Source organism: Dermacentor silvarum, chromosome 8, assembly GCF_013339745.2.
Source record: "Dermacentor silvarum isolate Dsil-2018 chromosome 8, BIME_Dsil_1.4, whole genome shotgun sequence".
NCBI classification, from domain to species: Eukaryota; Metazoa; Arthropoda; class Arachnida; order Ixodida; family Ixodidae; genus Dermacentor; species Dermacentor silvarum.
Genome location: NC_051161.1, coordinates 126,479,854 through 126,493,383, shown reverse-complemented (window position 1 = coordinate 126,493,383; position 13,530 = coordinate 126,479,854). Strand labels below are relative to the sequence as shown.

Here is a 13,530-nt window from a genome sequence, read left to right as displayed (position 1 = left end):
AGCAGCCAGTGTTCGTGGTAGAGCCCTGGCCTGGGAACACAGCAGGCACTTGCCGCCCATTGAAATTCTGAAACCCGGTGAAACATGAGAACTTACTAACAACCAATCGGACCAAGTACAGTTTCTTCCAACAGATTTCCAAAATTTAGCGAGTCGTAGCAGTGTGAACGCATGATTCGGAAACGAATCGAACCAATTGTAATGCAATTCAGCTGCGTGTACAGTGTCGAAAAGCAAACTATAGCGGCGCCGTGTGCAGGTAGAACACTCTAAAGCTGGAGCGAGCGCTGTTTGCAGTTGCTTCTAAATTTCTTGCGATTGTATAAACTGAAAAATCACCGCGTTGAATGAGAGAACAGCATCTTCTGTTTTGCACCGCTGAACTAAGGCATGCTATGAAAATGATATATCACCTCGCGGCATAGCATGGGTCATATGACCAGATTCAGGGCCTTCCTTGTTAGTCATCATTCCTACTACCGTGCCTGAAGAGAACAGCACATTAGTGAGGATATTACTGCTACGTAAAGCATTATTAGCACTAACGCTGTGGCAGAACACTGTAAACGAACAAATCGAAATGAAGTTTAGCGTGCATCACTAACTTATTTTAGCGCCTGCCTGAACAGAATACACTCCGTGATTGGAAACGCCATCAAGGTATTTAATATAAGCAAAATAAAGCGTTGCTCCACTGGCCGGAAATGATGAAGTCAACTCGGGTGAAGTATATTGAACAAACCGGTATGGTATCGGTAAACTTTTCCCAATGCGGAAGTTTCTTATCTAAGTCACTTTCAGATGGGCGTATTCTGCTTTTTTCTAGAAACGATGAAATCCTATTACTGTCTTTCCATCACAATGATGCGCATAATAGTACAGAGAGAGAACTTTATTTATTTCCGGCAGATTGCTGGGCTGGGTTCCCACCTAGGAGCCAGCGGAGAGACCGTGTCTCCCGGCAGCTTCCTCGGCCTGCTGGATAGCCCACAGTTGCTGGCCCAGGTCTGAACTGAGCAGCGCAGTCCCCCAACGCGCCCGAAGGCCCTCATTGGAGGCCGCGGACCCCAGTATTGCTGATTAATGCTGGACATGCCTATAGGATGTGATCTAGTGTGGCTCTGGTGTTACAATACTGGCATAGATTGGTTGTATAGAACAAAAGTATTTTGACATCTGTCTTTTCTCATTTTAGGCCTTGTGCGCCGCTGCATCACGACAATTTGGGAACTACGAGGCATTCAGCGCATGCCATGATAAGACACACTCTATTCGCTTCAAACCTGAACTTGGATCAGATGTGTCTCGGCGCTGCCGCCAGGCAGCGAGCATTTACTTCGAGTCGCCAATACGTGGTATGCTGCATTTTTCTCGCGTAAAACATCGGTGTTGTCTTCAACTACTATTGCTTTTCTTAAGCGTGGAGAGACAGTTCATTTTATTTTAAGAGAGAGGTGATATTGCTTTCTCAGTTTCGTTTTCAAAGTGTCTGATCACTAGCGCCACCCTGCGCGCAATGTTGCGTTATGACATTTCGGCCAAGTCTGCTGGTGCAGTGTACCGCGCCGTGTTCCGCCTCCTCTCTGCTGCCTATATATAGTCAGTCGTCACTAACCCCGTGGACTGCTCCTACAGGAGTTCTGCTGCCTCGGGCTTCCTACCGCTCGACAGGAGGACATCCTCTTCCCCCGCCGAAGCCACATCTCGCTTCTGCTTAGCGTAGTTGAGTACCTTGACTCGTCGGGGCTCTCAACAACTCTTCTAACACACCTGGCACACATGAATGGCCTCGCGGCTACCCATGTGTGCTGGCTCCATGGTGTGACCGCGTTCCTGCCTGCCGATTTGCTTCGCTCCTGCCATGGCAACATTTACACCTTTCCTCTCCTATGTCCTTTTAGGGGCGAAGCTCCTTAGTGTGTGGGTCGTTCCCTCCTCTGTAGTAGTGTTAGTAATAGTATGACTATGTAGCCACCTGTAGTTTTATGAAGTGTTCACTAGATGGCGGTCCGGTTCCACTTCCGGTTCCCACTTCCGGTTCCAGTTCCACTTTGCGCGCGTTCGGTGCGAACGCGGGCCAAACGCCGACGGCGTCGACAACAGTTCTGCGCGTTGCTGGTGCTGCTGCATGTCCAAGTTTATGCAGCTGATAAAACTACCTTGAGTCGACCCCATGGCTGCTTCGCATACTACTCAGGGTTCCCTATGGGAAGTTGGTGTAATTTTCTCTCTCGTTCCCGACGCGCGCTCTCTTTATCTCTCGTCCGTAGCTGTGGTTTACCCGAATGATCCCCCGGTGCTTCGCCCACTCATCATCATTCACTTCGTGGATATGCTGTGATTTTTTTTTCTCCCACTGTCCCCTCCCCGTTGGCGTTGAGCCGTGCTCCTTTAAGGGCTGCAGAAGATAGCAACAACCTTTCTTTTCTCAAACGAACCACTTAGTAGTCAGTCGTCGTTTGGTTCCCGTGCAAGGAAGTCGTTTTTCTTCGGTGGCGCTGCCGCGCCCCGACCGTTTGAGTCCACTCCGTAGGCCTCGGCCCCAAGTCGTCGCGACGGCCTACACTACAGACGTCTTCTTGCTTACAAAACAGCTGTTCTCACTACGAATGACGAATTCCTCACCACAGAAGCCTAATCTTTCAAGCTAACTCGACTTGATATTTTTGTTTATTGGTGTGCCTAAAAAAAACACCTGCCCCTCCTTCTCCCCTTTTCTCGCTGATTTTCGTGTCTGAGAGATTTTACAAATGTGACATTCACAAGTTGGCAGGTATGCATATTTATGTTCTCAGGTAAATTGAAGTGCCTTGTACGCACGGGCTTAGATTGTTGTTGACCCAGTTCTGTCAAAGTCGATGAAACACAATGTAGGGGCCGTCACCAGGCGATGAGACCATAGCATAAAAGTCCATATTCATAAGACCCTGAAAAAAACCAAAACAAAAATACACTTATTCTGCAGAAAGACTACACACAGGGAATTCAACCCATAGAACATCGTGTACACAAAGACTTTATCTTTGAGAATGCACCGAATCTCATATGCCTACAGTAATGCAATAAATAAATTGTCAAATGCTAGAAACACAGAAAGCAATTTGCCAGCTAGATGGTTATCTTTCAATCTGCGAGCTCGTTGGCCTCTCTCGCAAGAGATCATAGTAAATGTGTGATCTAAAAGTTATAGTCTCGAATTCTTTTTATACAAGCTCCTACTTGTATTGGGTGCAGTTTGCGGAGTGCTGCTCCTCCATTTTTACTACCTTGTTTTTAATATCCCTACTTCATTAGAGATTAATGTTACTTATGTGACTGTACAATGATAGCGAACCGGGCGAGTTGTAAGATTGACCAGTCTTTCTATTTCTATGCTGTTTAACGCACTGCTATCATGGTTACATTCTTCAATTTTCCATGCCTTCTCTATGTGCATATATGCCTAGCAGATCGTAAAGGCATTTATTTGGTAACTCCTTCAAACGACATCTAAAAGCTTACGGCAGCCACAAGCTTGGCCACGAAATGAATATATTGATGATTAACTGTAGTGTTCTATCAAATAATACGCGATGCGCACTCACCTTCTGAGACTCTCCCAATGTCAGCTGGAATTTCTCGACCATTCTTGCACCCGTGTATATGATTTCAAAAAGCGCTAGACGCTTGCCGATGCAGTTACGTGGGCCATCACCAAATGGCTGGTATGCGATTGTTGGCCTTGCAGCAACGTTCTCCGGCAAAAAGCTACAACAGCAGCAGCAGCAGCAGCAACAGAAACAAAATCACCAATTTGACTTCAGTTCAATATGCACCGCTACTCTTACGCCACGACTACTACCCCCAAAAATGGCAGGAGCCACGCTGAGTTCATTCTTTCTTGTCTGTTTTATCATGTTAAAGAAATGGAAGTTATTGAAGCTCAATCACTGGCACCTACAGAAAATCGACCCATGTTTGAAATTACAATTCTCACAAGGTCATGCTCCAGGTTTAGATAGTTTGTTCAGTCACCTGTGAATTGGTGTTGCTTTTACAAACCATTGATTTTAAGAACATTATTTTCTAGTGGCAACAGCAGAGAATACAATTTTTTACATATTTGGCAACGAAACTCCAAAGCACCTGTATGCATGCCCATATTATGAAAATGAGATGAGAAACTAAACGACAGGCTCTTTACAGTGCGGAAGATTCTGGGAGCGTGGCTTCGTGGGTCGCGGATGTGCAAGGCCACAAAAGCCGCTGCTGCGCTTCTTGAGGTTCGCCAGCTGTGACAGATCGAACGATCGATCGATGACCGTGCACCTGTGATAGATCGAACGATGAACCTTGTGCATGTGTGTGTCTGTCTGCATACTGTGAACTTTCTTCCCTCCTCCTCATATTTCACTCCCCTTCCTCCCTCCCTGGTGAAGGATAGCCAACGGGCTCAGCCTCACTCCCTACGCTCGCTGTCAAACCTGCCAACGTAACAAGATATTTACCTTAAGAAGACAGGCTTTTGAAGGCGTCTTCATTTCAAATAAATTTCGGGTGTACCCTTTCGCACATAGTTCCCAATGTACCTAAACTGACGAGGATCTTGCGTATACTGCGCTGGGAAGAAGGAACCACCCCTCTCTCCGTATGGGTTTTGAAATGTGGATCAACTTTCGGACTTCCTGATTTACCAGAACCCTTTGGGTGTTTTGTTTATTATGTAGGCGGGTGAAGGGAAAAAACTCACATTGGGTAAATACTTGTGCTTTAACCACAATGTACGCTCGCAAGCAATAATTTGGAGAGCAATGGTGCGCGAATATTTTTCCTTCATGGCCTGCGCGTGCTGACTGAAGCAAAGTCATGCATCCTACGTGGGCGTGTTCAAGCAACGCAATGTATTCAAGCAATTCCATATTGTGGAGCTGTGCAAGAAGAAATTTCAATTATTTGTTGATGCCGTAGTCGTCCAACTATTGCTCGCGACCAGTTACATCATTACTTAGTACACACCTCTTCCATAGAATTTTTCAGTTTCAAATGTTCGCATTTTATTCCGTGTTTAGCAAAACAAAACACACCTTTGAAGCACTTACCTGTCGGGGTCAAACTTTTCTGGCTCAGGCAAGATGCGAGGGTCCATGTGGACCTGAAGCGTTGGTGACATAATGCTTGTACCCGCCTTGTACTTGATGCTGTTATACTCGAAGTCATGAACTGCGCTTCGGGTTGTGAAACTGCAAAATTGAGAGCATGAGGTGCATACGTAGTGCAATTTTCGCTTGATCAAGTACGATAGGAATTTCGTGAGCTCGGCTGGAGGCTTACGTTACGACGGGCGGGAACATGCGAAGGGTCTCGTCGACAACTCTGGCAAAGTATTTTAGGCCTTGCGTTATTGACGTGTAATCCAGTTTTCCCTGCGAGGCATTTACTTCGATTATTATTAGGAAACAGTTAAACCGAGTTTACAAAAAAATGCAGCCTTTCACCTTACCTAGCTAGCTCTCGCTATCGCATCTAGCAGCTATCAATAGCTTAATTTTTATTCCGTAGAATTCCCTTTACGAGAACCAAAAGGCCATCCGAACATTATGGTGGCCATGTTATTCGGCCTTCCTTGAACTCGTTTCATGCAGAAGAGAAAGCTATAGGCCCGCGCCGTATCTTTGCATGAGAGCAGGAGGTCTACGAAATGTTTAGTACGAGCATTAAGTGCTAATCCAATCCTGTATTTCTAGCCAAACTGCGCTTTTCTAGGTCTCTCAGCAGTTTATGTTGTAACGGATTCGGAAAGACGATGAGACTAACAGTAAATTGAGAGGAAGCATTTCCAGGTTGCGCCACATAGCGTGCTAACCGTGATAAACGAAGTACGCGTAATTTACAACTGGGAACACCTGTATGCTAAGAGGCTTCTCGCGAGGAAATACAGTGACATTTCGTTTAGCGTTGAGATTGTGCGCTTGCACGCAACGGCTCGCGTACTTTTAACAGCAGAGCTGAAGCCGACCGTCAGTCCGTGTGCCGCGAACAGAAAATGTGGGCTGATCCTAGCAGTACTCCAGAAAGGGTCCAAGCGTAATTTAGCACATACCCCTGTGAACTAGCGAAGGTGTTTAAGCCTAGCCCGAATACGTGGCCAATGCCTTGCGATAGCCAATCGATAGTCAATCATTAGCTAATCGATAATTGATAAATAATCAATAAATTCCGGAAAACGCTGGGAATATGACTTTGTAGCGCTTAGCCTAGCCCAAGTACGTGGCCAATATCTTGCGATAGCCAATCAATAGCTAACCAATAATTGATCAATAATCAATAAATTTCTGAAAATGCTGAGGATGACTTAGTAATGCTTAGCCTAGCCCAATGACGTGGTCAATACCTTGCGATAGCCAATCGATAGTCAATTACTAGGTAAGCGATAATCGAAGAATAATCTATAAATTCCGGAAAATGGTGGGATAACTTGGTGGTGCTAGGTGCCGATCAGCTCCGCTGTTTCTTTAGCCTTGGCCACTAGTGCAAGCTACGCTAACTTTTTTTTTCAGAAATGTTCACAAGTGCCTTGAAAGAAGCATAGCATACTCACATAGCGTTCCATAACAGATTTCACTTCCTCCCGGACATTTTCCTGAATGTCCTGATGTTTAGCGAGAACGTAGGTGAGGTAACTTAGCCCCGTGGCTGTTGTCTCGAACCTGAAATGAGCCGCAACACAAGAGTCTGTCTAAAGATATTCGACTCTCCCACTTTCTAACAAGATACATTAACAAAGCCATGAAAACAACGTACGTGAGAAAATATTTTGCATAGGCAACGACCTCGAAGGAGCGCATCATGACATCAGCCACAATTAAATTCATGTAACCACTAAACAATTTATAAACAAGCGCTGTTAAGTGGTGTTGAAGCATCACTCACACTATGAAACGAACGCTCAACGACTTGCATCCTCGGCCATTGGCTGCCTAAGTGCTTCGGCAGGAAAACGTCACGTGATAATGTTCAATTACGCACCAACCAAAGCCGGTAAAGATGAGCAGGGTGGGGTCGAGGCAGGAATGAATTTTCATGCTTGTCACTCTGTGAAACTTAATTCCTTCATATTGAACGTAGCAGTTTAATTATAAAGTACGGTCTAATTGCGCGAAGCGCTGTGTACGATATTTGCACCTATTCTTTGACGGTGATGAAGCATTGACGAAAGAAGTACGATTATCACACAGGGTATCACACACGGATTGTGGCTGCAACGGTGAAATAGAGCCAATGTGAAACCCTGCATGATTGCTGCAGTTCTCCTTCATTGGGAGCTTCAAGAAACAAAGAGTCAAATTGGTTTGCAGTAAAAATGAGTACAACAGTCCTGTGCACGGATTGCCATTCTCTTGAAACGTGCCTCTGGTGAACCTAACGTTACGTAATTATGTGCTACGTTGTGTGCTAAATTAACCGACATTTTTAACTGCACCTGTTTTCTGAATGTCGATTTCTTACATAGGTTTTCACACTGCTCAAATATCGTATCTCTGTTATTTTTACGCTGTACACAGGAAACACGACGACATCTGAACAAAACTGAGCCATAACAATGCCAAGCTACAATGGAGAGTAATGATGTGGCCCGTGGCCATTGCTCTGCCTGAAATTTCTATTGCTACCACGCAGGAGTCCACGTTGATGGAGGTGCGGCACTCATAATGAACCGTCTAGAATTAGGACTTTCTAGTGGAAGGAAATGTCCAGTTAAAAACGATTTTGCTTTCCTCACAAAGATTCCAGCCGAACCACTTACTTACACCTTTTACGTTTTTTTTGACCGGTTGTCAGCTAATACACCTAGAAATTAATGTTATCGTCCGTTTTTAATGCCTGACTTACCCAGCGATGAAGAGAATGGTAGTATTGATGCCAACTTCTTCGGGACTCATTCTTTTGAAAAGCTTTGCGTCAGCTGCGTGGAAGAAATACGTGTTGTATAACTATGTTTTGAGAACACTGCAGTCTTCAAGTGTACTTGTGAGAAAGTTTGTGATGAGACGTGGAATGGCAGAGATCGACAATCTGTTCCTGACTACGTCATATTTTCCTAACTTAGGCCGATTGAGAAGGCTGTGGCAATTCATGTCAGGTGGATTTGTTTGCTTGTTCAAATTTTTGTGAATGACTCAATAAACCCTTCCGTTTTGAGTCAGTGCCTGTGGTGTGTGTCTCTTATTCTAACCGCCCTTGGTTTTACGTGCTGTAATATTTGAAGATGAGAAGTATTGTTTACGATGCCCTTTCTGACTGCATAAACATTCTTTTCGAAAAGATTACATCAGTATAAAGGTGATTAGGGCAATATTCTGGACTCGCTAAGTGAACACTGCAATCTAGCTGGCATGCGTATGATGTTCGCTTGAAGCACTATAATTTAGCCAAACACACAAAATTGCGCTATATACTTGCCAAATGTGATTTCTTCAGGATAGTGCGTGAAATAAAGACGCCGTATCAGGTGGTAAAGTCGATCTAACAAAGACAAAAGCCTGGAACAACTACTTGGCAAAAAGAAGGCATCACAGCCGGGTTTATTACTTCCGCACGCGAAGAAACAGCGATTTTGAACCGGACAGAGGTAGCGACGCGAGCGCTGACTAACAACGACACACTTTATTCGTGTAGGGCATGACATGTTTACATTTCGCAATCAAGGTACAAGTATTTCCCGAGTAAAGATATAGAGAGCTCACTGAGGCCGGCATCACCATGCTTGGGAATTGCGAACGCTTCAGATCCTTAGAGATGATGCAACGTTGCATCATCTTTGTTGCATCATCTTGTTGCATGACATTTTTCAATTATTTGCGTTACCTTATTTGCTCAATTTTTGGGCCCTACACTTTTTTCGGGACCTTCATTTTTTTATTTATGTCGGGTTTTTTCATTCGCTTATTCTAGCCGCATGTACGTAGACGCTGTCTTCTTTCGGATCAACATTCGTTGATACACAACTTTTTTTACAAATATGCCAAGTGGGTTGGTCCCAGAGATCGGGCAGTATATGGTGCAATGTGGTAATTTTAAATTTTAAATGTCGGCACTAACTACGGCCGTACCTATAATTTTACTTTGTCTGCAACTAATTATGCCTTCTTGACTTGTGCCACTCGCTACAAGATTCCAAAGTTAGAAAGTGGCCCCTTTTGTTAAGAGGTCACATACATGGATAGACTTTCCCTGATACGCCAAACCCGCATAAAGTCAGCAAGGAAGACCGTTCCTTCAAAGGTTTTCTTTAAGGTTTCTTCGAAGAAAGTATTTCTGGTAAAGTTCTTAACTTGTCATTGAAAATGATAGCGTCGCTGCGGGTTCCGTTATATACCAGACTGGGTGGAAAGCAAGTGCCCGTTATGCTAAGCCTATCCAGTTAAATTTGAAAGTTCCTTGAAGAAAACAACAAAACATCAGTTGTTTCACTGAATAAATTTTGTTAAATGGAAGCACACTAACAAACCACCCGGTCAAGTTATGTGACCGCAGTGCTTGCCAGGGCGACGAAATCTTAAAACCAAAGTTATGCACTATAGAACTTAAATTGTTGGAGCAATAACGTTAATTCCACCGACCATCGAGAAGTTGCGGTGCTTCCGGTAGCTCCCCTTCCTCACTCTCAACATCAAGCATCGCCTGCAGCATGTCTGGCTTCTTTGCCTAAAATCAGAGGTACATATCATGCCAAGGAACGTCCTCAGCTAAGGTATCAAATTTTAACCGGAACATCTCCACAACCATTCGAAAGGTGATTCGAGAACTGCTAAGGTTGTGTTATTTGACTTCACAAAACAGCGATAAACAGCCTCCTAGATACAGCCAAACATCCGTTAGGCACTGCAACCCTTTACTGAAGAATAGATGAATACAAATTCCATATTTGACGAGCATCAAGGTTGTTATCCAGGCCACAGGAAAAACAAGTAAAAGCTAAACTACTCTAATTGTAGCATACATACTTTCCACAATGTAAGCACATAAACAACTAAAACTCTACATGTGCAGCAAGAAGGCGAGGACGCTTCAGGCGAAATAAGCAAATCCAGATAAAATTTTGCGTGAAATATGGGCATTCATAAGTTCCAAGTCACTTGGCTGAAAAGCAGCTTTGAAGTACAAGGCATCTTACTCTGCAGAAACAAGAAGAGTCCAGAAAGCTCTTCTGTGAAAATACTTACTGGTGTTTATTATTATTCCTGAACCTTGGAGTAAGTTCATTAAGCAATTGATTATATATTCTTTTATACATAATGATACTTTGGCTATACTCTACCCGGGCGCACAGAAATCATAAAAATAGAATTAAATGCAGCATAAGCAGTCAACGGCACTTCGGTGACATTATGATGATTACCTCACCTGAATTTCTTGATGGACTTTTAGACAATGTAAAAAAAAAACACAATAAGCCATTTCTAGATTTACTTTTCAGTTCAGCGAGCAATTGGTTGTATGAACTCACCTCGGGAGTTTTCAGGCGAAGCTGAATCACTTTTGATGTGTGTTTGTTGAATATGTCGTAAGTAAATGAGCCAAGCTTTTCGTTCAACCAAAGTATCGGCGCCATGTACTTAGACATCGTCGTAGTGCTATCTAGAAAAGAGGAAGAGAAAAAACTGTCATCAGCATGGATGGATGCTGGGAGCGTCCCCTTTGAAACGGGGTGGTGGGTTGCGCCACCAAGGTCTCGTTATTATTTTGCCTAATGTCCTACCTTCATTTTCGAGAAACACACAAATGCAAATAATTCCAGGCAGCAACCTTTTTGAACCATTACTGGAAACTGTTTCTGTACGTCTCCGTTGGTTGTGGTCTCCCTGCTTTTCTGCCACCAAACCTCCAACCGCCTCTTACTAATCTCTACAGCAGACATGTTTACTTTGCCCGTGCTATCCCTGAACCCAAGGACTTCAAAGAGATCAGAGGAGCCTAAACTTGCAGCTGGGTAGATTTTTTCACATTCCAATAAAACATGTTCCACCGTTTCTCGAGCCTTACAGCAAGCACATGCGGCTTCGTCCTTGGTGTACTTCGCTTTATAACTGCGCGTTCTAAGGCATCATGATCTCGCTTCAAAAAGTAAGGAGCTTCCCTTTGAGTTTTCATAAGTTGTTTCTTTCCTGATTTCCTTTTTTCCTTTGAGGTAGTTAGTCATTACAGGTTTCTTTTCCTTTGCCGCCGCCCATAACCTTGTCTCAGCCACTTTCACTTTGCGTTTGACGTTCTTTGTTGCCGTGTTGCTGGCCATACCGGTCGCATATTTGCTGGTAAGCTTCCTAGTTCTTTTCCTCCACTGTGAGTCAATGTTTTGCCTGTACAAATACCTGAACACTCTTGCATCTCATCTACTTTCTTCCATATTCCTCAGTCGTTCTGCAAAATCACTTTTACTCTGAGCTTCCCTTATTTCAAAATATGTCCAGCCCATATCACCCTGCACAGCTTCATTAGTAGTCTTCCCGTGGGCGCCCAACGCGAGGCATCCCACTGACCTTTGGTTGCCATCGAGTGCTGATTGTACCCCTGACTTCAAGAAAACAACCGCATTTCCAAATATAAGCCCTGGCACCACTACACCTTTCCACATACCCTGGAGCACCTCGTACCTATTGTATCCCCATAGCGATCTGTGTTTCATTATGGTCGCATTTCTCTTCCCTTTTGCTGTTGTTGTTTTCTCCTGTGTCTCCACATATCTATCGCCTTCGTTTATCCATGTACCAAGGTATTTGTATTATTTTACCCGAGGCATTTCCTGGCCCTGAATCAACACTCTCTGTTCAGTGTTTTCATTGAATACCACAAAACCTGAGTTTTTATCACCAAATTTTAATCCTAACTTCTCACATTCTTCTTCACAGATATGAGTCAAACGTTGCATATTGCTTTCCTTGTTACCAAGCAACACAATGTCATCCACATAAAATAAACCTGGAAGATGCTGTTCAACTATTGTGCCGGCTTGTTTATATGAGAAGTTAAAAACGATTTTGATTCCTTCTAGCACTCTTTCCGTCCTTACCGCGTACATCATAAACAGCAGCAGGGATAAAGGGCAACTATGTCTCAGTGCCTTGTTGATATCAACTTTATCCTCGCTTGTCATCCCTTACCATTCAACGCAAACCGCATTTTCTCGGTAAATCTCCCTCAATTGCTGCATACAGTCGTTGCCTATACGTTGCCCTTCTAGAATATTCCACAAAATGCTGTGATCTACGATGTCATACGCTCCGGTAATGTCTAGCAAAGTCGCATATAGCGGTCTCCTTTCTTTTCTGGATATTTCAATACACTGAGTAAGGACAAAAAGTTATCATGCCGCCGCCTACCGATTCTGAAACCATTCTGAAGTTCTCCCAATATATGATTATTATCTGCCCATGCTCGCAGCTTAAATTTAATCGCCTGCATTGCTAACCTGTATATTACCGATGTAATGGTGAGTGGTCGATAAGAGTGAATTTCATCTTTTTCCTCCTTACCTTTATAAATTCATTTCATCCTACTTTGTCTCCAACTGCCTGGCATTCACCTATGTTGTAAGCATTCTGCTACTGCTTTCAACAGAGCTTCCTTACTTTTTGGTCCTAGCTCATTAATCAGTCTAACGGGAACCTCGTCTTAACCTGTGGCTTTGCGTTTAGGAATTTTCTCTTCAGCTTTCTGCCAGTTGAAATTACTCAGCACCAACTCCTTTTCCATCTGTTTTTCGTTCATTTTCTTTTTTTCCCCCAGAAACCACCTCGCCATTGCCCTGAAATGATTCGGCTGTTACGTTTCGAACGTACTTTAATGCTGCATCCTCTTCCAGTTTATTTCCATCTTCGTCAAGGACATGTTGCTGTACTGTTCCCAACTTCCTGCCTAATATGTTAATATGGTTCCAAAATATTCTAGGTGCGGCCTTCTTTTTCTCACGTATTTCTGACAACCAACGTTCACTTTCACCTTTAATCTTTGCTTGAATATTTGAACCATGGTTTTATCCCGTTGTATGTTTCCCATTTTCTGTCTATTTCATCCTGCGGCGACTGTGAATTTTTTGCCTGCCTGTGTTCTCGTGATGCTTTCTTTCGTTCGTCGATCGCCTCCCGTATCTCCCTGTTCCACCAGTTTTTCGGCTTCCTTTTTCCTTTCCAACAAACATGTTGCTTTTCTTTCGTCATTTCTTTCGTCATTGCGCTTACAAGCTCACCATATTCCCACCCCTTGCTTGGCAATTTGTCAAGTCCTTTCTCGACTCTTGTGGCTATATTTGCTATTTGTTCATCGTTCAGATTTGAACTTGTCATTCTTCGTTCCTTGCTCTCTTTCCCAACTACATATCCCATTTTCAAAATTATGCATTTATGGTCACTCGCTATGCTGCTATCCGCTTCCTCATCAATGACCATTTCTTTCAACTTATAAATTCCTTCCGTCATCAGACACTAATCGATGGCCGATTGTCAATTTCTGCCTTCCCTTGTGATCTGGCCATTTTGGCCCCGTGTTCACAATAAC

General features: G+C 43.7%; 1 protein-coding gene across 1 annotated transcript in view; it reads right to left on the bottom strand.

Annotated features, from left to right (window-relative positions):
- Positions 1-13,530, bottom strand: part of LOC119462396 (cytochrome P450 6B1-like) — a 51,848-nt gene that overhangs the window by 8,794 nt on the left and 29,524 nt on the right. Inside the window, exons 7-13 of the mRNA XM_049672963.1 lie at positions 10,487-10,617; positions 9,600-9,684; positions 7,870-7,942; positions 6,578-6,686; positions 5,311-5,402; positions 5,079-5,219; positions 3,585-3,747 (exon numbers count right to left, since the gene is read on the bottom strand). Of these exons, the coding sequence (XP_049528920.1) occupies positions 3,585-3,747; positions 5,079-5,219; positions 5,311-5,402; positions 6,578-6,686; positions 7,870-7,942; positions 9,600-9,684; positions 10,487-10,617 (794 nt within the window). The remainder of the gene's footprint in view (positions 1-3,584; positions 3,748-5,078; positions 5,220-5,310; positions 5,403-6,577; positions 6,687-7,869; positions 7,943-9,599; positions 9,685-10,486; positions 10,618-13,530) is intronic.